This window comes from Acomys minous (genome assembly GCF_964271855.1).
Source record: "Acomys minous genome assembly, chromosome: 12".
NCBI lineage: Eukaryota > Metazoa > Chordata > Mammalia > Rodentia > Muridae > Acomys > Acomys minous.
The window spans coordinates 18,421,885-18,446,788 of record NC_140493.1 but is presented as its reverse complement, the minus strand read 5'-3'; the positions used below and the strand labels follow the sequence as shown (position 1 = coordinate 18,446,788).

Below are 24,904 nucleotides of genomic sequence, written 5' to 3'. Positions count from 1 at the left end.
ACAGCATGGAACAAAGGCCGTGGATCCGTTGCCTTGCACGGACTGGTTCTGCACACAGCAGCCTTATACCGGGCGTCTCTGCACGCTCCAGGCTTGCACAAGGCTTCCCGGCGTTCTTGTGAACATCCGGGTCACTATCTCATACAGACCAATCAGCGGAGGCCCTCGGGCCAGGGGGCGGGATCTAGGCGGTACAACATGGCGGCGCTCGGTGTACCGCTTCAGTGACTTGTAGCCGCGCCTCTGTGTTTGTAGCTGAGCTGGGGTGGGTGCGGGCACCTCCGCGGGGCAGCAGCCGGAGAGGGAGCCATGGGGACAGTGCACGCCCGGGTGAGAGGCTCTCGGGAAGACCGGGCGGGACACGAGCGTCTGTGCTTGGAGCAAGGGCAGCCGGGAGGGTGCGGGAGCTGATTGGGGCCTGCCTCTGTCGCGGTCCTGAGGACGGTGGTGACTTGCCTGCAAGGTCACTCAGCGGAATTGTCCCGGGTGACTTGACAGCACTGGCCTCGACAGGGACGCGGCGGGGAAGAAGGGTCTGTCGGAAGACAAGATACAAACAAGCTAACAGTCATGCTTCAAACTTTTCAATTATTATTATTACTACGTGCGTGAGTGTTCAAACGTGTGTATGCACTTTGTGTTTAGAGCTGTGGAGGCCAGAAGGGGGCGATAGAGCCTCTGAAATTGTAGTTACAGAAGGCTGTGAACCTCCTTGTGGGTGCCAGGAATCACTCTGGTCCTCTGCAAGAGCAGCAGGTACTTTACCTGCTGAGCCTCTGTCTCCAACCTATTGCTCTTGCTTAAAAGTGTGCGTGTGTGTGCGTGTGCCCGTGCCCATGTGTGCCCATGTAGAGGTCAGAAGACAACGTGCTGGAGTCAGTGTTCTCCTTAGACCGTGTGGAATCCCGGGATTGGCTTTTACTTACCACCAGGCATTGGGCGGCTTCTTGGTCCATACGACAGAATGTGCCCCCCTTCCCATGAGTGGGCAGAGCAAACCGTAGATTCGCTCTGTCTCAGCATTTCTTCCTTCCGTGTCTCTTTTCGCCTTTGGTTTTGTAGCTTCGGCTGTCCTCACATTAGCAGTCCCGCCTCAGCTTCTGAGGGTGGGGCTTATAACAGGCATGTGTCACTATGCTTGGTTCAGTTCCCGCCTGTGCCTTGACTGTGCCTTTTTGAGGTTTTTGCCTGTTCTCTTCCCATGTCTCCTAAGGTCTGATGAACAAGTTAGTTTCTGTTTAGAGACACAGAACTTCTTCATGACCAACTCCAGTATTTTTATTTATTTGGTCGGTCTTTTGGCCTCAGTGCAGTACCTTAGTCCCAACTAACAGCCTATGTTAGTATTATTGAGTAAGTAGTTGGGTACTTATTGCCGAACTCTTTCATTTTTGTAATTGTTCCCAAAGGCCAGAGAATGAGTTGTCTGCCTCAGAATGTCCTAAAAAAATCAATCCTTAAGGAGTCCTGGACCCAGCACCTGGCAGTGTGTGCAGCATCAGCACCTTTTGCCCTGGAACTCATTTTCTTCTGCTGCTCCTTTATTTCCAACAGCACTTAGCCCGAGCATCTCAGCCTGGCCTTGGGCACTCCACTCTCACGGAGCTGTTTCACACACCATTGCCCTTGTGACACGCTCTTTGAACTGTGCTGGTGCCCTGGCTCATTCCCACACCTAACTTTACCTAGCAAAACAGCCACATCTCTTAGAACTCAGTTTAGGTTAGGTTTTCCAGCACCCTCCTGAGTACTGCAGAAAACTATTAGGCAAACTCCCCCTGAGCACCACAGGTACCCTCCAGCCAGGCGTTCTCCGAGCTGTATCAGGGCCAGCCTTGAGCTCACTCTGTACCCTAGATTTGGTCTTGAGTTTGCAATCCTTCATCCTTCGGAGTAGCTGGGAATATAGATCCATTTGCCAGGCATAGTGCACGCCCTTAATCTCAGCGCTCAGGAGACAGAGGCAGTTGGATCTGTTGTGAGTTCAAGCCCGGCCCTGTCTACTTAGTGAGTTTTAGGCCAGCCAAGGGTACAGAGTGAGACCCTGTCTTAAAAACAAAATCAAACATTCTGTATGTGCTGAGTGACTCTCCATTAGCAAACAGGTCCTGGAGGACACCATGCTTTGGCGGAAGTGTGAGCCACAGCGGGGTGTCGTGTCCTGACACCTGCTCTCCAGACTGTGGGGGCTATGGTCTCTGATGAACTTTGTTCATGCTTTAACATTCAGGGAACTGTATTGGATTCTTTTTAGAGTAATGGACAGAAAACTCTGCCCAAGCAAGGCGAGTTTGTCAGCTGTTGGATTAAGAATAGACCCACATGCCCAGCTCCTTCTATACTTAGGAGAAGTTAATAATGACTTAGTTTAAAAAAAAAAATACTAGCAACAAAACCCAGTGGATAGTGACATGAAGTGCTGTATTCTTTGTCATCCTTGGTAAGTACCCCAGGTTGGCGTGGACCTCGCAGCCCTACATCTGCCTGAGCGCTGGGGCTATAGGCATACACCTGCTTGTCTCCCGCCCCCCCTTTCTCATTCACCACAGAAGCTTAGAGGTAAATAGGAATTGAGTACAAACAAAACAAAACAAAACAAACAACAACAACAAAACCTTTCTGAGGTCACAACTTTTTAACTTTTAAGAGGTGTCCCTTTGGACCCAGGCATGGTGGGTGAAATCTCAGAAACTTAGGAGTTGAGAGTAGGAGGGCCAGTAGTTCAAGACTATTCTTGGCTATATATTTGAGGCTGTCCCTGGGTATGTGAGACCCTGATTCTGACCCTACACACACACACACACACACACACACACACACACACAACGAGAGAGAATGGCTCAGAGGTGATATTTAGTGTGGCATGGTGGCTCATGCCTGTAATTCCAGCACTCAGGAGGCAGAGGCAGGAGAATTATAGTAAGTTCAAGGCCTGCATTCCTGTCTTAGTGCCTCACCTCCCCCACAGACAGAAGATATTTCAGCTGGACTTCAGACTGTTCAGGGAGCCACCATGGCCTCATGAGGAAGGTACTCACACTGGAGTGGAGTCTAGGTTTGTCTCCACACAGGTCCTCTGAGGAGCAGTGTTTAGGGCAGTTGTGGGAAGGGTCACAATTCTCTTGGCCTCCTGACCCTGACACAGAGCCTGTGTACAGGGTGGATGTGGCAGAGTGCCTGTAAGTACCCCAGGAGAGGAAAATGGGGGCCCAACACCTGTGTGCACTGTAGAGGGACTTGACTGCAGGAAGTTGCCAGACACTGCCAGCCTGTTGTTGACAGTCCTCTGAATTGCCACTCTGAGTCCACTTCAGGGATTCCTGGACAGCTCTGCTGTTACGTGTCCCAGTGACTTAGCGCGTTCATTCTTAGGAACAGATTATAAGTTCCATGCACTCACAGATAAAGCCCTGTATTTTGTGTATGTCATATATGTGTAATTTTGTTTTCCAGTCTTCCCACCCATACTCACCCAGCCCCCACAAAGTGTATTAAGAAGTTGTTCTTGTGATTATTTATTTAGTGGTAGAATGTCTTCTGCCTCAGCCTCCTGGTGCTAGGATTATAGCCCTGTGCCACTATGGCTGGCTTTGTGGTGTTTTGAGGTGGTGATGGTTCATATTGTCACTGGGAAGAAGGGGCAGGCTCGGTAGGACTTTCAAAGGGAGGCTTGGCTGCATGGGGCATGTTTGTTTGTTTTCAAATCTTTGTTTTACTTACTAACTACCTAGTGAGCATGGTTCATAAGACTGCCCCCTAGGCTCGCATCTGCCCATTGGCTTACACCTGCCTTCCTTCTGTTTCTACCCTGTCCCCAACTCTCCACCCCAACCCAAGGGAGCAGCTGTGCTGGATTTTTTTTGTGACACCACCTGAAGCCTTAAGGTGGAGGCTCGTTTTCATCTGAAGTTCAATTATTTCCGGTTCCTCCATCCCTTGCAGAGCCTGGAGCCTCTCCCATCCAGTGGCCCTGACTTTGGAGGACTAGGGGAAGAAGCCGAGTTTGTAGAAGTTGAACCTGAAGCGAAACAGGAAATTCTGGAAAACAAAGATGTGAGTATTCTGCGGAACATCTTGCTGTGGTTGTTTCTGGAATGTTCTCTCGTTAAGCCCTACAGAGAAGTAAAGGAGATAGCACGTCACCAGTTGCAAGTAGAGAGCCTTGACTTCAGGACAGGTGCTCCTTGTTCCTCAGGTGTTCTGTTTCTACTGAAAGTAAAACAGGAACGTTTTTCATGGTTGGAGAGATGGCCAGTGGGTAAGGGAGCACTGCTGCCCTTGCAGATGGCCTAGGTTTGGTTCCCATTGCCCATACGGTGACTTAAAACCATCTGTATCTCTAGAGTCTAGCATCTAGAAGATCTGACAGTCTCTTCAGGCCCCCCTAGCCATCGCACACATGTATAAATACATGCATGCAGGTCCACACAGTAAGAAAAAATGTTAAAGGTTTTCAAAGAGTCCAATTATGTTTAAGTCTCTTTCTCTCTCTCTCTCTCTCTCTCTCTCTCTCTCTCTCTCTCTCTCTCTACACACACACACACACACACACACACACACACACACACACACACACACCCCTTTCTCCCAGAAGAGTCAGTGGTCATTCTTGACCTGCCTGTGACCTCTCTGAAGGATCTTCATTCCATATCTGTTCAGAAGGTTGGGCCATACTGTGAGACCCACGTGATCTTGGGTTGTCTGGCTAGAGAGGCCAGAGTTCATACATGAGCAGTACAGACCTTCAAAGGGTAACTCTTAAAATAAGAATACAGGGCAAGAGAGATGGCTTAGAGGTTAGGAGTGCTGCTCTTCCAGAGGACTTGGATATGCAGCATCCACGTGGCTGGTCAACCATCTGTAACTGCAGTTCCAGGGACTCTGATGCTGCCTTCCGGCCTTGTAGGCACCAGGCACTCATGTGCTGTGCAGACATATCTGTCAGCAGATACCATACATATCGAAGTTAAAAAAGAATGGAGTCAGGAGTGAGAAGTCCAGGTTCCTGCACTTGAAAAGACCTTGACCTTTGCCTTAGACTCTGCTCCAGCTATAGTCCCAAGCTGCTTCCTATCCTGGGGATGGTGACCTCTGTTCCCTTGTCACATTTAGGTAGTGGTTCAGCATGTTCATTTTGATGGACTTGGACGGACTAAGGATGACATCATCATTTGTGAAATTGGAGATGTTTTTAAGGCTAGAAACCTCATTGAGGTAAGTTTGTTCTCTTTGCCTGTAATTTCTGAAGAATCTGAGCCTACCCACAGCCTGACCCCCAGCCTCACCACAGAGGGACCCAAGCTCACACAAACCTTCACCTGTCCTTACCTCTGCTCATCCTGAGGAAGGAAGAGTCTGTCCTTTTGTCTGCTCTCCCTGCCTGTCCTGCACTTTCCCTGACTCTCAGCATCAGAGCAGTCCCTGGAGCCTGCCAAGCACCCTGGGATTGTCTGGATACCCACTCCATATCCCAGACCCTTGCTCTGTTGGTCACATACTTTCCTGTGCTGTAGTAGGATGTTGCCTGTGGCTTCCTCCTGTCCTGCCCTTGAACCACACTGACCAGCCTAGCAGAGGTCATTAGTGATATCCTTGTGACCAGGTCAAATGGCTCCTCTTGGCCACCTCTTGCTGACCTTGAGCAGTGTTGGCAAAACAACAATCTAGTTTGTGGGTTTTAAAGCTGAAGGTTATGTTCCAGGACAATTCCATAAAGAGGTGTAAACTGTCACAGGTGGAGAGCATTTGTCATGAATGTATGAGCTTCCTTGCCACTGCTTGGCCACGCCCAGAGGCTAGCTCAGACTCCTCCATGTCCTTTCAAGCGTGTCATCTACTGTGGTGAACCCAGGTGGCTGGGAGCTGACATTCTTTTTTGTCACTGTGAGGGCTGTCCTGTCTTTTACTCCATGCCTAAGAAGCCCCCTGCAAACACTTTGTGTGACTGCTGTGTCTCTGTTGATAGACATGAACTAAGTGTTTGGCTCTCATGGATGGCTGTGCATTCAGCATCTTACTCTTGTCTCACAATGTGCATGGTACAAGTAGGGTTACTAGGTCAAAGGTCGCGTGGTCTGTCACTTCCTGGGTTAGCATACTCGTCTCCAAGGAGATCCACCATTCCACACCCCTACAGTGAGATCGGGAAGGTCTCCTCCCCGGAGCTAAGAGCCACACTTTCCCAGGTCTTGCCATCCATTAGAACAGAGTGCTGTTTCATTATTCCAGTTTGTATATATGTCCCTGGGATCGAACTCAGTCTTGGTCGCGACTACCATAACTCACTAAGCCATCTCAACGGCCCCCAAATCCTTTATTTTTATTGTTTTTGCCATTCATCTCTCTCCTGTTTTGTTTAGTTTTTCTTTTTGTTTGTTTGTTTGTCTAGATAGCGTCTCACTGTGTAGCCCAGGCTGGCCTCCATCTTTAGCTCCTCCAGCCTTAGCCTCTGAGTACTGAGATTACAGGCACGTGCTACGTACTGATGGTGAAGCACATGTTTTCCTTTGGGTTCGCAGCAGAGTTCACAGGAACTCTTTGTGTCACTTTATCACCAGTGTTTTTCCTGTTTGTTGTCTTTTCTTCCTCTTCATCCTTGGCCTTTCCCATGTCTGAGTGCACCCTGTGCTGGCTCCTTCCTGTGTCCTGTATACTCCCTGTGCTGGCTGCTTCCCGTGTCTGGGTGCTCCCTGTGCCAGCTGCTTCCCGTGTCTGGGTGCTCCCTGTGCCAGCTGCTTCCTGTGTCTGGGTGCTCCCTGTGCCAGCTGCTCCTGTGTCTGGGTGCTCCCTGTGCTGACTGCTTTCCATCTCAACCAGGCTCACCTTGCAGCTCTGTTGGAGCTTCTTTTCCCTGTGTCCATCCCTAGAGTGTTGCTCTCACATGCTGTGGTTTCACCTCAGTGTTCAGGGGACCCCAGGCTCTGTAGCCCATTCCTCTCTGCTGAGCCCCACATGTGCTCCTGCCCACTACACTGTTCCTCATGGAATTCCACAGACATTTCCTGCTACCTGTACCTCAGATACTCACTCTCAGGGGTCACATGCTCTCAGTGCTCCCATGTCTTAGGAGAACTCATTCTCTGTTGTTTGCCCCTCCCCCAGGTAATGCGGAGATCTCATGAAGCCCGAGAAAAACTGCTTCGCCTAGGAATTTTTAGGCAAGTGGATGTTTTGATCGACACATGTCATGGTAGGTGCCATGGGGGTGTGTCCTTCTGTAGCCTCCAGGGTCACAAAAGCAACCATGTGGTTAGATGCAGAGAGCACCCAAGGTTTCTCAGGCAGGTCTCAGAGTTAGTTCACCATCTTCTTTTTTTTTTTTTTTTTTTTAATTTTTGTTTTTGGATTTTTGTTTTTTGGTTTTGGGTTTGAGAGACAGGGTTTCTCTGTGTAGCCTTCCTTGGCTATCCTGGACCCATTTTGTAGACTAGGCTGGCCTTGAACTCACAGCGGTCTGCCTGCCTCTGCCTCCCAAGTTAATTCACCATCTCCAAAGCTACACCTGTGGGCTTTCATCACTGCAGAGGAGTGGGCAGGGCCGGTGATCTAGTTTGTAGTAAAGCTCAGGACCCAGAGATGAGGCAGATGGGAGGTGGGAGCCCTTGGGGGCATGGCGACTGTTCAGGTACATTTCACTTATGAAATGGAGCCTTTCAGGTAACTTGTCTCTGTCCCTGCAGTGAATGATGAGGTTCAAGCACACAGGCCTGACACCTCCCCAGGGCTACTTCAGTGCCATATGTTGGTGTTGGCTTCAGCTCTTTCCGTCCCTGTTGGACATGACCTTGCACTGGTCAGCTCTCCTCTGGCTATGACCTCAGCCCTTACCCTGCTTGCACCATAGAATTACCCGACAGCAGAGGCTGACTTAGGGCAATGTAAACCTGTCATTGTGCATGTCACACTACATACGTGTCACTGACCCTGCTGGGAATTATGGGCTTGAGATAATAGTAATTATGCATGTGGGTTTGACAGTTGTGACAAATGAACCTTGTGAATGTGAGGTGTTAATAGTGGGGACATATGTCAGAGTAGCAAGGGTTGAAAAGTAGAGGGTTTGTGTGGTGGGCCACACCTTCAATCCCAGCATTCAGGAAGCAGAGACTGGGAGTTCTCTGTGAATTTAAGGCCAGGCCAGTCTACATGGTAAGTTCCAGGCCAGCCAGGACTACATTGAGAGAGCCTGTCTCATAGATAGATAGATAGATAGATAGATAGATAGATAGATAGATAGATTGAGAGAGCCTGTCTCATAGATAGATAGATAGATAGATAGATAGATTGAGAGAGCCTGTCTCATAGATAGATAGATAGATAGATAGATAGATAGATAGACAGACAGACAGACAGACAGACAGGACTGTATTAAAAGCCCTTGTCTTATAAACATACAAACAAATAAACACCCTGTCTAATAACTAAATAAGCAAGCAAACAAACAAGCTAGCCAGCCAGCAGTGCCAAGGCCTACATGGGTACATGGTGAGCTCCAGGCCAACCAGGACTGCATTGAGAGACCTTGCTTCATAGATGGATGGGTGGGTGGGTGCATAAACAAACAAATAAATAAATAAGTCAGACCAGCACCAAGGCCAGGCCAGTCTACATGAGGAGCTCCAGGCCAGCCAGTACTGCATTGAGAGACCTTGATTCATGGATGGATGGATGGATGGATGGATAGATAATAAATAAACAGACCAGTGCCAACTCTCTCCCTATGCCTCCTATCCCAGCCTGTGGAAACCATGTGGACATCTCTATTCCTGGCTGCACGAGTGTCTAGCAGGTTCCCTGGGTGGAAGACCAGGGCTGCCCTCTCCTCTGAGACCACAGCCCTGCAGGCTTTGACCTCACTCTGCAGAGAGCACCCCCAGCCTTGGTGGGTTGTGAGGTAGAGACCTCTAGCTCAGACACTGCTTATGCCTGCTGGATGGAGGACTCTTCACTGTGTTGCTCATTTCTCTTAAGTTACTAAAATCTTTACTGTCAGATGAGTCCCGTACTTCGATGTTGGTTGGATGGGCCGCAGAACATTTTCCTGAGGGAGGGCCCATTCTCAGCTGTGGCTGTATCCAGCACAGAGCAGAACTGGGTTTTAGATGTAGAGGTGTGTTTTGGTTTGTATGTGTGCAGGTATGTGTATGTGTGAGCATGTATGTAGCAGTCAGAGGACAACTTGCAAGAGTCAGTGGATGCTGGGAATTAAACCCAGATTGGCAGGCGTAGTGGAAGTGCCTTTACCCACTGAGCCATGCTGACTCTTTTTTTATTTTTTTCTTTAGGAGAAGATGCACTGCCAAATGGGTTAGATGTCACCTTCGAAGTGACAGAGCTAAGGAGGCTGACAGGCAGCTACAACACCATGGTTGGGAACAACGAAGGCAGTATGGTAGGACTTCCGCCGCTGTTCAGAGCTCTGAGTAGAAGCTTTGGAGATGTGCCTGTTGGAGAACAGGGAATTGCTGCAGAACCTGCAGGCTTATGACCTGGTCTTAGGTAGTTTTCCTTCAGCCTCTGTAGAGCTGGTCAGCATGAACTTGAGGTCGTATGTAGCAACAGTACCTTAGTACTAGGACAGATGAGCACCTTAATGGTTTTGTGTAGGTACCTTTATGCCCTGGTGGGGGAGGCTGGGAGTGGGGTGGGAGACTTCTGCCTTCCAGCTTCCTGTGCTCAGTGTGGCTGTCTTTCACCTGGTCAGCCTGTGTGGGATGCTGTGTGCTTGGCAAGGGTGCCTTGTAAGAAACAAAGGCTGTGTGTGCTTGAGCCTTGTTTACACTGGTCTAGTACCAGCTTCATCCTTTTCCCTCCTTTAGGTACTCGGCCTTAAACTCCCCAACCTTCTAGGACGTGCAGAAAAAGTGACTTTTCAGTTTTCTTACGGAACCAAAGAAACTTCCTACGGCCTGTCCTTCTTCAAGCCACAGCCTGGAAACTTCGAGAGAAAGTAGGAAGTTAAACATGTCCTTGACCTCAGTGGCCTGGTCTAAAAGTTAAAGTAGATGGGTTGGTGTGAAGTGACACCTGGCAGCTGGCCCCTCCACTGAGGTCGCTATCCTGAGATGAGCCCCTGTGTAGTCTAATTGGGCCTGATGTTTAGCTGTGTGCAAGCCCCGTGCACAGACTTGCTGTTAAAGCTCTGTCCTGTTGCCTCCTAGTTTCTCTGTAAACTTATATAAAGTTACTGGGCAGTTTCCGTGGAGTTCACTTCGGGAGACCGACAGAGGAGTGTCTGCCGAGTACAGTGTGAGTACACCGGGCCATGTGCGGGGTGGGGACAGTGAGCCCATTGACTCTGGAGAGGGAAATGGCTGGGCAAGTGTGCACTTTCACCCCTTGGTAGCCTTCTAGGTAGATGCTTTCTCCCTAGCTAACACAGGTAGTTAGGGACGAAGCTGGCTGGTGTCCAGAGTGCTCACATGCCGTTGGTGCTCCTGACTGTTGACTGAAGACCCAGGGCCTTCTCCTTGGTATCCCCTCTTATTTTTTTCTAAGCTTTTTTGTTTGTTCTTCGAGACAGGGTTTCTCTGTGTAGCTCTGGCCTTTCTGGATCTCATTCTGTAGACCAGGCTGGCCTTGAACTCAGAGATCCACCTGCCTCTGCCTCCAAGTGCTGGAATTACAGGCATGCACCACCACCTCCCAGCCTTTCCAAAGCTTCCTAAAGAGCACACCCTGAAAGAGTCAGAGCACCTTATTTCACCTGGAACAGTAGATGCAGGAGGAGCTGGAGTGTAGAATGGTGTGGGGAAGGCACTAGTGGGCTGGGGAGGGACATGGGCCTTACAGCCTCTGAGGCAGCTGTGTTGAAAGACAAGCCTGGACAGAGCTTGCTGTGTCTCAGGACTTCTGAATGTAACTGGGCACTGTGGGGACACCATCTGGCCCTGTGTGTCCTGACAGTTACTGTGGAGACAGTAGTGTGTCTTCCTGAGTAAGTGACTTGCTCGCTAAGAGCTGCCCTGTGTTCAAGGAAGGAAGTCAATTGGGAAGCATCACTTCCTGCAGGTATCTGGGGAAAGTGGGAGTTTTGAGGCCCTTGTAGGGTGTGACCGCCAAGCCTGGCTTCTGCTTTCTGACTTTCTATGGGCTCCTTAGGCCTGCAGAGTGCCTTGTGTGCTGAGGTAGGCACTTTTTGGCCACACTCTTGTACATCAAGGCCATGGACTGGCCTTTAGTTGGTGCCTCCTCATCCTCAGTGGCCTTGTGTTTCCCCCCAGGCCTGTGGGCTGCAGAGCTTGCTAGGATACTCTCTGGGGAGCTTGGCACCTGGTGTCCTTGCAAGTGAAGCAAGCCACAGCTGTTCCCAAGGTTCCCTGACACAACATTGAGAGAGAATGGGGCCATTCTGAGCTACAGCCTGGGGCAGGCTGTGGGGCAGACCTGCTGAGAGGCAGGGAGTGGCTTCCCTGGACCTGGCTTTGTCTGTTTCCTCTGGCTTGGTCTCCTCATTCTTCTGGGACTGATGCCATCCAAGCAACAGGCCCCTGGGCCTGCCGTGTGTGTGTGTGTGTGTGTGTGTGTGTGTGTGTGTGTGTGTGTGTGTGTGTGTGTGTGTCTGTGTGTGTGTGTGTGTCTGTGTGTGTTTTACTGTGATGAGAGTGACACCTGCTGTTGACAGAGTCGCTCCCAGAGTTTGGGTGTGGCCCTGTTCCTTCTGCAGCTCAGAGCAGCACTGCTGTAGCTCAGTTACAGCCCTCCCCATCATCCTCCATCTGTTCTCCTCTCCTCTTTTCTCTCATTTAAATCAGTTTATCCTGGGGTTGGGCTGTGGCTGGGGAAGGTCGCTTGCCAGCAAGGGCCTGATCTGTCCCTGGTGCTGAGAAATGATCAAGTGTGTAGCTCAGTGATGCCTCAGGCCACAAGATGGTTTGCAGCAGCTTGTTCCAGTGTGAGCAGTGCAGAACAAGACTTCTTCTCTGCCTTTACAGTTTCCCATATGGAAGACCAGTCACACCCTCAAGTGGGAGGGAGTATGGCGGGAGCTGGGCTGCCTCTCAAGGACAGCATCATTCGCTGTGCGGAAGGAAAGTGGCCACTCATTGAAGTCGTCTCTCTCGGTAGGACTTGGCTGTCTGGGTGGAGACGTGTACTGATAGTCTCGGCTGATGTGGGGCTGGCTGAGGTGCCCCTGAGACTGGGTGGCTGGGACAGTGGCCTCCAGCTCCATGTCCACTGCCTCAGTGGAAACAAATGAAAAGAAATGCAGTGAGTGACTCAGGGTGGGTGCTGGGCTCGCTGAGGGAACAAAGCTGGTCAGTCCGCGTGGGACACTCCCTGGGGACTCTAGGCACACCATCTCGGAACTTTGAGCCGTCCTGGGAGGGCAGGAAAGGTGAAGCACTGTGGGTGTGCTCTGCACAACCCAGTCCTTAGTGCACAGCAGGTTTTGTTGTCCTTGGAGCTGCTTCAAGTAAAAATGCCCGCACTCATGTCTTTCAGCACGCCATGGTCATTGACTCTCGGAACTCATCTATCTTGCCAAGAAGAGGGGCCCTGCTTAAAGTCAACCAGGTAGGTTGGGGAGCCAGTGACGTGTGCACAGGCTTAACAGGAAGTTCTGCTTGTGGTTGGCAAAGTTATCCAAGGCTGGCTGTGGGACTCAGTAGAGCACTTGTCTGATCAGCCTGCCTAGGGACAGCCCTGGGGTCTGTCCCAGCACCACAGATAGGAAAAACCACTATAGAATTGCCTGCCAGGGCTTTTGGCTCCACTCTTTGTTTCTTTCCTTTTTTAAAAGTTTGTTTGTTTTTTTAAATACAGTATTCTGCCTGCAGGCCAGAAGAGGGCACCAGATATCTCATTACAGATGGTTGTGAGCCACCATGTGGTTGCTGGGAATTGAACTCAGGACCTTTGGAAGAACAGACAGTGCTCTTAACCTCTGAGCCATCTCTCCCACCCATTGACTCCACTCTTAGGGTTCCTGGCCTCAAGTCTGCCCTTGTTCCTTCCAAGTTTGTCTTGTGTGTTGTGGTTAATTGAGAAGTATGGCCTTATAAATATTTATTATTAGGCTACTTATTACAGAGGTATTTTCTAACCCACTAGCAACCAGCAAAAACAGACACCTGATGTATTTTAGAATAAGCCTTTACCCAGGGCAAGATGGATATTACATCCTAAGCTGTCCTCTATTGACTATAACTATTAGCTATCCTCCCAGGCTCCATCCCTTTTCATTTGCTTCTAATAGTTTCTATTTGGGCTGCCTCCCATCCATAATCCCAAAATATTGGCTAATGTTCTTCTCCATCTCTTTCTATGAGGAACTTCAGAATTCCTCCTCTGGGCCCACATGGCTCTTTTCCTGTCCCATAGCAAGTTTCCTCCTCCTTCTTCTGTCCCCTCTCTCCTCCCCGCAAGATTCTGTCTGTCTTCAAAAGCCCATGAACCTTAGCCATACCTATCCCATTTGCCTTCCCAGGTGTGTCAGTTTTTTATTGGTCAAATAGGAATAAGTTTTTAGGCAAGGTTATGTAACAATACTTGGGGCACAAAGATAGCAAGCAGTAATTAGCATCAAAATACATCAGACCAACCTCCAACACTTGTGTCTTCGTCCAAGGTCACAGTGATTAACGTGGCAGCTGGTGGTGTCACATAATAGCCAGGCACAGAGTTGAAGGAACCGCTGTAGGCAGCACTGTCATGCACAGGCCAATTGAAGGCAGTGCTGGGGCCAGTGCCTATCGGGAGTAGTGTTGTGCCTTAAAGGTAGTGTGGTCAGCTGCCTTGCAGGATTGGGTGACACATTGTAGCTGGGGTGGTCCACCCAGTCTCACCCTGCTGCTCTTGGTACTCATGGTACAGATAGGACCCTGGAATGCCCAGAGTTTATTTTCAGGGGAGCAACTGGTGGGGAGGTGTCTATGTAAAATGGTCCTGTCATGAAAATGGCTCACTCTTTCTAGATGCCGAGCAGGCCAGGGCCCCCTGAAAGGCACAAATAGCCAAGCTTGGTGTCATTGCATAGGTAGGCCTTAGTAGCCCCTGTGTCCCTCCGACCTGTGCCTTCTTTCCTCAGGAGCTGGCAGGCTACACTGGAGGGGATGTGAGCTTCATCAAGGAAGACTTTGAGCTTCAGCTGAATAAGCCGCTCGCGTTGGATTCGGTGAGTTTGCGGCCTGCACTGTGCCTGTGGGACCTTGAGCCTGGAGCACTGGTGCTAGCCCAGTCCTGGGATGCTTTAACCCACAGGGCTTAAGTCAGCATGTGTGGCCCACTGGGCTGCACCGGGCTCTCACTCTTAGCTACTACAGAGCTCCACCATCCTTTCCTCTCCTCCAGGCTCTGCTTGGGCTCTGCTGCTCGGGCCTGTGGTGTACAGCCATCCTCTGAGTCCCCTGAACTCCCTTCCCTCCCATCCCCCAGCAGCTCCCCTGGATGCACACTTTACCTGCAGCTTTCCTGTGGGTTTGTGCTCTAGAGAGGTGCCAGGAGCACCTTCATTTTCACTGCTTCCTGACAGAGTCATTTCCCAGTTAGGTTGAAAATGTCCCAGGAATGATAGCCTGCTGAGTAGCCTGGCCAGCCTTCCTTAGACTGGAGCCCTTCTCATGACCTTCCAAAGTCTACCACAAAGTAGACTGTAGTGAAGTGTAGTGTGGCTTCTAGAATGCCATACAGACAGATGGGCACATGAGTGTGCCAGCAGATGATGACGTTGGGAGATTCTGTCCCATCATTGCTATGTGGGCACTGTCCTGTGTGCTTGTGGCTCTGCATACTCTTTCACTCTATAGCTCTTCCCACTGAAGCATCTAGAAAAAGACCATCTGAGCAGTTGTAGGGTTCACAAGGACTGGTAGGCAAAGGACCCAGGATGAGCAGGGGCTCGGCCAGTCTGACACCTGAGGGCCTCCAGCTTGGCAGTGGTGTTCAGTAGGCCTGGGGGTTGACATCCTCTGATGAGGATGTCACTGAGCCCCCTAACTGGGTGGTGCTGCCCCTGTGGAGGAGCTAGACACGTCTCTGGACTGGGGGACTACAGGAGTGCCCATATAGACCATCAGCCTATATGGAACCTTCACCTGAGTGCCTCAGTCCCTCACATTTGGAGGTCCAAGCAGATGCAAGGTCTCATATCCAGGGTCCTGGCTGGAAGACAAGCTCAGCCCCTGCTGCTCTTCTGTGTGACTCTGTTGGAATTTAAAGTGGCCTCTGAGTTCTTCACCTTCACAGCAGCCCCTGCCCTCCCCTGGCCCCACTGTTGCTCTATTCTGCATGCCAAGGGCATTCAGAGGAGAGCCAGCTTCTTGCTGGTACTCACAGAATGGAAAGAAACATTATTTGCCTTCGCACAGGTTTTTTCCACGTCTCTCTGGGGTGGAATGTTGGTGCCCATTGGTGACAAGCCATCCAGCATTGCTGACAGGTCAGTGTGGCAGAGGCTCCTCTACCTTTCTCTGGGACTTTGGTTTTCTTGTTGTTTTGGTTGGTTTTTTGTTGTTGTTGTTGTTTTTTAACAGACTACAGCAATTTTCAAATTGTTCTTGATTTTTATATGGAGACAGATTTTAAAGTATTCAGTATTAATACTTCATATCTGCTCTGTGTGTGTGTGTGTGTGTGTGTGTGAGTGTGTGTGTGTGTGTGTGTGTGTGTGTGTGTGTGTGTGTGAGACAGAGATTCTGTGTGTATCCTTGGCTGTCCTGTCCTGGACTCTCTTTGTAGACCAGGCTGGCCTTGAACTCACAGAGATCTGCCTGCCTCTGCCTCCCAAGTGCTGGGATTACAGGCGTGGGCTACTGCATTTGGCCTCGGCTCACTTTTTGTATTAAACCTTTTCTCAGCCAGGCATGATGGTGCACACCTTTATTACCAGCACTCAGGGAGGCAGAGGCAGGCAGATCTCTGTGAGCCTGGTTTACAGAGCAAGTTCCAGGATAGCTACAGCTACACAGAGAAACCCTGTCTCGGAAAACCAAAAAAAAGAAGGAAAGGGAGGAAGAAGGATGCTTAGTCTTAGGAGGAGAAGCCTACCTAACCATGGTCCAGCTCCTTTTGCTCAGTGAGGAGTGTGTTTGTGTGTGCATAGACAGAGAGTGAGCAGTGAAGACGCTGCATTTTATATACAACTTGTGTTTTCATTTGCTAAGTGTTATGAAGAGTTCACAGTGATTGTTCAGTGAGTGAGTCATGAGAAAGTCTTTATAAGTAAAATTTTTGTGTCTGCATGCGAGTGTGGGTCCTGGGTGCGTGCATGCATGTGCAGCTTCACGTATGCCGTGCACATGTGTGGAGTTGGAAGAGTTGGCTCTCACCTTCCACCTTGTTCTGATTCAGGGTCTCTTGATTTTGCTGCTGTGCTGCAAACCCCAGCCTGGCTGGCCTGAATGTCCAGTGACTCTGTCCCTCCCCCATCTTGCCGTAGGAGTGCTGGGACTGCAGTTGTACATTATGTGTCTATCTTCATGTGGGTTCCAGGGATCTGTCTAGCACCCACATAGGAGATCACAACATCTGTAACTTCATTTCAGGGCATCAAAAGCCCTCTTCCGGTCTCCTCCGGCACCAGCCATACACATGGGCCACAGGCAGACATACTGGCAAAACACCCATACACATAAAATAAAAATACATAAATCTTTAATAAGCACCCAAGACCAGAGCTTGCCAGTTGCCTGCATTATTAATGTCAGCAGACAGTTTGGGAAAGCTTTGCTTAGCAGTGAGACAGTAAAAGCATGTGTGGACTCTGAGCTCCCCAGTTCATATGGACACATCAGAGAGCCGTCTATGGGGCAGACACACTAGTGCCCTGCTCCCCATGCACTGTCCAGTCTCTTGGACTGTTCTTCCCAGGGCACGGAACAGCTTTGCACATGGTTGAGCACTGCAGATTAAACCTAGCTAGGTGTAATGTTGCACGCTTTTTATCTCAGCACTTGGGGGAGGCAGGTACATCTCTGAGTTTGAGGCCAGCCAGTAAGACCTTTTCTAAAACATATCTATATAGATAGGTAGATGTAGATACACCTAAAAAATTAGAGCACCCTCCCCCAGCTAAAAGGCATTGCAGGCAACGCAGGCAATAAAGAACTTGACTAAGTTTGGGGAGGCCCTGGTTCTACCCTCAGCAGTTAGAGTGCAGTAGGAGTCACTGTAGAAAACCAGAGCAACACTATGTGGGCTGTTCCTTCTGGTATCTGGCCCTTCTTTTGGTATGCTATACCGATGTTTGACATGGGCCCTGCCTTCTCCACCCGTTGTAGCTGTGGAGGCTGTAGGATGTCTGGTTGGGCAGGAACTCCATGCGGGTCTCTTAGACAGCTGCCGACCCTTTTTAAGGGTTGGTCCTTCTCATTCACCTTCCCCAACTGTCTTTTTTGGGTCTTATTGCTCATATTTTCAGAATGAGCTGCTATTGGGTTTCAGGTAGATTTTGATAAATGATCCATGCTCACTCGTGTCTTTCCCACCCTCTCCTAATGTTCTGCTGTGTGGAGACAGTGTTATACAGAGCCAGCTGTGACCCTGCTTCTGTCTCACTTGCTGTGGGCCTTGTGGATTTTCACCTAATGACATGACACCTGTCACTTTGCTACAGGTTTTACCTGGGAGGCCCCACAAGCGTCCGAGGATTTAGCATGCACAGCATTGGACCCCAGAGCGAAGGTCAGTGAGCTTAGACTTGGAGACACGCAGTGCTTTCCTTCTCTGTGGGCTGCTATTTGCAAGGGGGCCGAGGCAGTGGGAGTAGTGGCTTGCGGTGCAAGCATCAGGACTTCCTGTGGCTGTAGTGTCCCATTTGTTGAGTATAAGAATAGTAGCATTTCCAGCAGCCGTGCCAGCTCCTGTTCCTCACAGGCAACCTTTGCTCAAAACCCAGCAATCCAAGTAGCCCTGAGCCCTAGGACACAGCCCTCTCTGAAGACTCAGCGGCCTCATCCCCCGTGCCTTGCTCCCAGAGACTGAAGGTTTGCGGGATGATGTGTTACTTAACCAGGTAGAAGCAATGTAGATCTGTGACTGTCTAGTGTGATCTTCGTGAGATTTCTTTGTTTGTTTTAAACAGACAGTAGCTGTATTCACTACTACTGTAATTCCAAGTTCAGACGCTATCCTGAAAACATGTGCTTTTACTCACGTGCATGTTTGTTTCACATCAGGTATGCCAAGTATAACTTTAGCAGTCAGTGAGTTCAAACAAACAATAAAGAAATGAAGCACCACAGATTTACTTCTCAGGTACTTTCAGGCATTGTAGAGGTAAATTGAATTAGGCCCGGTTTTGTTTTAGATGCAAAAATGACACATATGGGTCCGGAGAGACAGCTCAGCAGTTAGGAGGTCTGTTCTTCCAGAGGACCTGGGTTTCTAGCACCCACCCCTGGGACTCAGAACCATGTGTAACTCCAGTTCTGGGAGTCTGCTGCCCTCTTCTGGTCTTTTCAGGTACTGCACTCATGTGGTACTGAGACAAACAGGCTGACAAAGACATACTTCCCCTCCCAGGTGTTTAGAGACAAAGTGTCACTGTGCTCTGGCTGCCCTGGAACTCACTAGACCAGGCTAGTCTCGAACTCACAAAAATCCTCTGCTTCCTGACTGCTGGGATTAAAGGTGTGCGCCACCATGGCCTGGCTGTCATACACATCTTTTTATTTTTGGTTGTGAGCCTAGCCTTTAACAGGTGAGCTATTTTTCCAGCCCTCATACACATTTTCAAAATAGACACATGACAACAGCATGCAATTGGAATACACTGTTAGTCTCATGGCCATGTTAGAGAGGGCTGGTCAGCTGGTCTCACAGACCTAGCACTGCCCGCGGCTCCACACACTGAACTCCCAGACACCCCTCCCTGCTGGCCACCAACACCAGAACTGAAGCTTTCCTGCCACAGCAGCAGGAGCCCCAGAAGTGAGGAACACAGACAGCTCAGAAGCCTGGAGAGTGGCAAGAGAAGGGGAGGACAGTGACAAGGCTGAGGCACACAAATGGGGAGAACTTACCAAGGCTTCGGCTCCAGGGCCCACAGAGGCCAGATGCTTCCCTGGCTGTAGTAGAAGTTTGTGTGGGCTGTGGCGCTAGGATAAAGAAGTCACTCTAGCAGTTTTCCTCTCCTGGGTAACTTTAGACAGTGACTGACTCCAAAAAGGAGCTTTTCTCCAGGTCTGCTCCTTATTGTTGAAACTAGGAGTTTTGGGGCAAAGGCATGAGCTCTGGCCGCCACAACAGACTGTGCTCGGACACTGTCCCAACACGCCAGATAGAGCAGTGGTGGTGAAAGACAGGGAGGCTCAGTGTGGCCCCTCCAGGAGGAGGGCAGGTTGGTCTTTCACTCCTGGCACTGCAGGCAGGACATATGGCAGGCAGCCTCGTTCTTTTGCGGTACCCTGGCTCCTCAGCCGTGTCAGTGTGGAAGGACCCTGAAAAGGGGGGCAGCTGGGCTTGTGGACCAGAACTCAACGCAGGAGCCACAGCGCTGACTGAGTCAGCAGAGTCTGTCTTCCTTCCTTAGGAGACTACCTGGGCGGGGAGGCATACTGGGCCGGGGGCCTGCACCTCTACACCCCACTGCCCTTCCGGCCAGGCCAGGGTGGCTTCGGAGAGCTTTTCAGAACACACTTTTTCCTCAATGCGGGCAACCTGTGCAACCTCAACTATGGTGAGTCTGCCCCGGCCATGCGTGTTTCCATCCCTGACGATGCCGTCCTCTAATGGGGAGGCTGCTGTTTATTCTCCAGACAAGGTTCACATACTTACGGGTGTCATTAGGGCCCAGAGCTCAGCAGGACTCTGTCCAGAGCATGCTCAAAGGGCACATGTCCAGCTGAGCAGTTTGGGAGCCTTGGGCGCTCTCTGGGGTGTGTCATGGGGCTACACTGCTCTGTTAGAAGACCTTTCTAGGTAGAGGGGACAGGATACCTAGATCCAGAGAGCTGAGATGCTCGGCTGGGTCTGGGAGAGTGGGATGCAGACACCCAGCCCTATACCTGTCTCCACCAGCTAGACCCAGCTGTAAGGGGCTCTGCCCGCGAGGGAGCCACACATCTCTGCTCACTAGCTTTGCTGTTTCAGGTGAGGGCCCCAGAGCCCACATCCGGAAGCTGGCTGAATGTATCCGCTGGTCCTATGGTGCAGGCATCGTCCTCCGGCTTGGCAACATCGCTCGGTTGGAGCTGAACTACTGCATTCCTATGGGCGTGCAGCGGGGCGACAGGTGTGTGGGGCATTGTCAGCTCTGTGGTGCTTCTGTTGCAGTTTGCTCTTGGCTGGTCACTTCAGTGAGTTTTAGGTTCGGGACTTGAAGAGAGATTTGAGAATGAAAATGTGGGGGCCCTCTGCTGCTTTTAGCTGGAAGGGTAAAGGGAGATGGCCACCTCTTCCCTGGACACTGCTGCTCCAGGACGGTGGGGCCCATGCCACTCTGAGGAGTTAACCAGTGGGGAGGATTGGCCTGCTTGTTGGTAGTGTAATGCGGTGAAGAGAGCATCCACCATGGGCCTGGGCAGGCCACAGCCTCACTCTGGGCTGAAGGGCTCCACCCATGGACACAGCAGTGGCCGTGTTATACCAGTGAATATGGCCAAGAGCCATTCAGGATTGTAGAAGATAGCCCATCTCTTACGTTACCTTGTAGGCACCATGCAAGTGTCTGGAGACACAGGGATTATTCTAGACAGGAGCTTAAGTGACAAGGCTCTGGGCATCAAAAATCAAGACACGCTGGAGGGAAGCTGCTGCTAGGGCACTGTGCCTGGCTTGCACAGGGCCACCTTTTAGACAAGCAGACTCAGAGAGGCAGTACAAGCACTTGGGTGTGTCACACAGGCTCATATCCCCTCACAGCCCCACCCTTGTGACTTTACCCAAGCTAGATCACATGGCTAGATACCACCTTGCCTTGTTGTAGGGCCTGGAATATTACTTAGCCACTCTGGGTCTGGTTTCCTAGAATAAAAGGTGATAAAGGCAGTGTTCAAAGCATCCAGGGTAAATGTTTCCGCTCTGCTGTTCTGTGGTCTGGGTGTGCTGTTTGCTACTCCCTGGGCCGCTGGTGTACTGGCCTGCTCTTCTTGTCTCTTAGTGGTGTCCTCTGTCCACACCATGCTACTGCCTGCAGTGTGATGTGTCACAGTCGATGATTTCAGAGAGTGCAGTGTGGCAGACGGGCTTATGTTCCTAGGTCCTTGGCGCGCAGTGGGTAGCTTCTCAGCCCCTGCCTGAGCCTTTAGCCTGGGTATTAGCTCTGTGCAGCCTTCTGTGTGCAGGTGGAGCTGGAGCGGAGCTGTGACCAACTGCTTGAGCGGCCCATGTCCCCAGGAAGCATTGTGAGAACCCAGAAGCTGCTTCTCAGTCTGTGCTGGGCCTGGTTCACCTGTTCTGGGAGTGTGGTGGGGCCTTCTCCAGTTCTAAGCACTTCAGCTAGTGTGGCCCATGCCTCTGTAATACTGACAGGAGCCACAGGGTGGCATTGTGCACCAAGCAGTTGCTTTGCTTTTGAGCAGCTTGCTAATTGGCCCTTTAACTTGTGTTCTTTACAGCTCAGGACCTGTCAGCCTTTCTCTTAGTTAAACCTGAGAAGCATGTTTCAGAGATTGAGAATATAGCTTTTAGAAAGAAGCTGTCTGCCTGTGCTGAAGTGGGGGAAGGCCCTGGCCCAGGTTCTGCAGCTCTTGGCCATTGGGAGGGTTGGGGGGGGGGGTCAGGGAGCAGGTGTTTGTGGGGTCAGTCTTGAACATAGGAATACCCTTCCCCAGTGTGCCTTGGCTTGCATCTTTGTTAGTAAGAGTGCAATTGGATAACATTTGGGGGAAATGACCTCAGTTTACCTTGTTTCTAAAATTAGGCAGTTGGCAGGTGGACATTTGTAGCCCCGCCCCCAGGTTTAAGCCAGGTGCTCTGTAATTGGCAATTGTGGCCTTTACAAAAGAGAGACCGTTGGAAGTGTGCTGACTTCCATACTGAGTGATTTACGGTGCTGGCTTCTCTGGGACCTGAGTGTTCTGTCATACCACAACTCCTCAGGCTAGGTCTCTGGAGACCCAGTGATGCCGCCGGAAGGACCCTACCATTGCAGCTGGGGAGGGCAAGAGGCTCCAAGATGGGACCTTGCTGGACTTTCTGAGAGGACACAGGGTGGGGAGGGCATCAGCCAGACCTGTTCCTGATCTGGGGAAGAAGACACGAAGGGTCCCCACAGGTGTGCTCTCTCTTGGAAAGGGTGTAGTATGGTGGACAGAGTATGTGGGCTTGCAGAAGACTCGGTGGAATGGCTGTCAGTATGTCAGTGTCCCTCCAGGTACACTGATGTCCGCCCCCAGGTCTGCCAGGGGCTCCTGTCCAGGGCCTGTGAGTGCTATTCCCCACACCTAGCACACCACCCAGAATGGAGAGCTTTGGGAAAGGTTAACAGTGGGTAGCAGTGGGCTTTCTTGATGACCCCTGCTGGGGCTGGTATGAGGGTGAGCACTGCCACCATGGGGCAGGAAGGCAGCCTAGAGGTGGAGGCTGAGGAGGCCAACAGGGTCTGCAGAGGACTGGTGATCCCTGACCTTGCGGCTCTGCGTGCCACCTTGAGTACCTGTTATGGGCATTGCCCTGTGGTGTGTGTGTCACAGCATGAACACCCTTTGATTTGTTTACGGTTCTAGTAGTAGCTGGGCCCACAGCTGAGGGCACAGGTACACAGTGTAGCTTGGGCTTGGATTCTCAACTTCCAGGGGCGCAACTTTCCTCCAGTTAGGAGGCTCCTCAGCAAGGGAGTAAGTGTGATTGCTGTGACATTTCAGTGTGGCTCAGCCCTCAGGAACCTGTTCTCTAGTATACAGAACTGGGTGTTTGGTGTCTGCATCCTGTCCTGGCCAGAGAAAGTCCACACAGGACACCCCCGAGCTGACCTCGCCAGAGAGCACACCTGTGCTGACCCATGTGTCTTCCTTCCTAGATCAGGAACAGGTCTGGCTGATGGCTGGGCTCTCTGAGGCTGGCTTGCTGGGTTATTATTCTGGGCCAGCCCCAACATGTGGGCCTCCTCTTCTGCTCCTTCCTGTCCTGACACCAAGCGTGTGGGGTGGAGCAACAGAGGACCATAGGCTCTGTCTCTCTGTCTTTTCTCCTCTCTCCAAAGGCTGATTCTTGTAGCCTAGGCAGGGCTGTGGGGGCTAGCAGGGCCTCTCGGTGATGTAAGGAGCCTGTGTTTGACCTCTCTCTCTCTTTTTAGGATTTGTGATGGTGTCCAGTTTGGAGCTGGGATTCGGTTCCTGTAACTTGAGTACCCAGGGGCAGCTTGGATGAGCAACAGGAGTCTCCCAGGCCACGTGCCTATTAGGCGATGACACAGTTGAGTGCTTCTGGCCCGTAATCCTTATGGGAAATCACGTCAATAAATTTTAAACACTCAGCTATGTCCTGGATGTGGTCTGTTTTTCAGGCCATGCGTCTTTTTGGACACCTGCTTTTCCTGAGGACCTGACAGTCTGGCCTTAGGGTCCTGGGCCTAAGGGCTTTCAGGTGACCTCCCCCAAGTGCTTTTTCCTCATAGACTCCTAGAGTCCTCTGTTGAGAAATAGTGTTGAGCTGTGGGGTGGCCCCAGAGGACACTGGCCCTGCTATTACAGGAGGCCACCTCAGAGCAGCATGGCCTCCCAGTGCTGGTGTGATGCTAGGATACCGAGGCAGAAGGGAAATACACTGCCTGCTGATGACCATGGCTGCTCCTGCTTGTCATGCCTGTGACTCAGGCTGCACTGCCATCCCCTAGCAGGAAGCTGAGATGTCCAGAGGGTCCGTGGGACCAAGAGCCGCTGGGCAGGACTGACTTCTAAAGACGCCCATGTTCCCTCTTCAAAGCCAGCAGGCCTGACGTGTGCCTCTGCTCTCTTGTAAGGATTCTTGATGGCATTGGGCCCCCAAGGCCAGCTGATGAGCACACTCAGTCTGCGCTGGCTTCACTTTGTTGTTATTCCCTAGTCTTAAAAGGGGAGTTTAGTTGGAAGCCACCCCTTCCTCTGCTTGGACAGTCAGGGCTGTCATATAAAATGTTACAGGAGTTGTTAGGGATGGGAGACAGGGTCTCACTGTAGCCCAGGCTGGCCTTGAACTTCAGGGGTCCCCAGCCCCTCGAGTGCTGGGATCACCTGTGTGCACACCACCTCCAGGTAATGCCACAGCGTATACACACCGACTGCACACAGCTGGCCCAGGCTGTGCATTACCTAGACGTTACAAGGCAAAGGCTCCAGCACATCTGTGATTCCAGCACTCAGGAACCCAAGGCAAGAGGATCACCATGAGTTCAAGGCCAGCTTGCTCTACATAAGGCCCCATCTCAAAAAACAGACTAAATAGTTGTACTGATTTAGGGATAATGTTTAGACTCTGGACGTGTTTAGGATAGCCAGAGTTTTCGTGAGTTTTACTGTATAGCCAAGGATGACTTCTGGTCCTCCTGCCTCCCCCAAGTGATGGTATTACAGGTGTGTTCCACCACAATGGATTTATCCAACGCTGGGGGCTGAGGCCAGAGTTTTGTGCCTGCTGGGCAAGCACTCCAGAGTGAGGCGCATCCCTAGCAGCTCCTGAGTGTTGTCACTGTCACTGGCTGAAAGCTGGGAGGCAGAGCCCAAGGGTATGTTGGCCAGCTATGTGCTGAGTTCAAGGTTGGGACATAAGTATCTGTCTACTCTGGTTAAGGTCTCTGTAAGTCTTATTTGGGGGACACTTTTCTGTTTATTTATACAATTTATTTAATGTGTATGGGTATTTTTGCCTTCATGTATATCTGTGTATCACATGAGTGCCTTGTGCCTGTGTAGGTCAGAAAGAGGGTGTTGAATCCCCCAGAATTGGAATTAAAAATGTTTGTGGGCCACCCTGTGGATGCTGGGAAGTGAACCCAGTTCCTCTGCAAAAGCAGCCAGTGTGCTTAACCACTGCAGCCCCTTGGGGA

The 24,904-nt window shown here is 50.9% G+C and overlaps 1 protein-coding gene across 1 annotated transcript; it reads left to right on the top strand.

The window, feature by feature from the left end:
• The first annotated feature begins 171 nt into the window (after positions 1 to 171).
• On the top strand, positions 172 to 23,356 carry SAMM50 (SAMM50 sorting and assembly machinery component). The gene is made up of 15 exons (XM_084749776.1): positions 172 to 330; positions 3,943 to 4,053; positions 5,113 to 5,214; positions 7,102 to 7,189; positions 9,285 to 9,391; positions 9,819 to 9,949; positions 10,161 to 10,248; positions 11,934 to 12,062; positions 12,445 to 12,516; positions 14,030 to 14,116; positions 15,309 to 15,379; positions 17,555 to 17,622; positions 19,472 to 19,618; positions 20,032 to 20,173; positions 23,177 to 23,356. The coding sequence occupies exons 1-15, from the start codon at positions 310 to 312 to the stop codon at positions 23,220 to 23,222; spliced, it is 1,410 nt and encodes a 469-aa protein (XP_084605902.1). The 5' UTR covers positions 172 to 309; the 3' UTR covers positions 23,223 to 23,356.
• The last annotated feature ends 1,548 nt before the right edge of the window (positions 23,357 to 24,904 follow it).

Excerpts from the sequence above, each read along its gene's own strand:
- SAMM50 (XM_084749776.1), top strand. The coding sequence starts at position 310 with ATGGGGACAGTGCACGCCCGG. Across the intron at positions 331-3,942 it reads TGGGGACAGTGCACGCCCGG|AGCCTGGAGCCTCTCCCATC; the intron begins GTGAGAGGCTCT and ends CATCCCTTGCAG. Across the intron at positions 5,215-7,101 it reads AGGCTAGAAACCTCATTGAG|GTAATGCGGAGATCTCATGA; the intron begins GTAAGTTTGTTC and ends CCCCTCCCCCAG.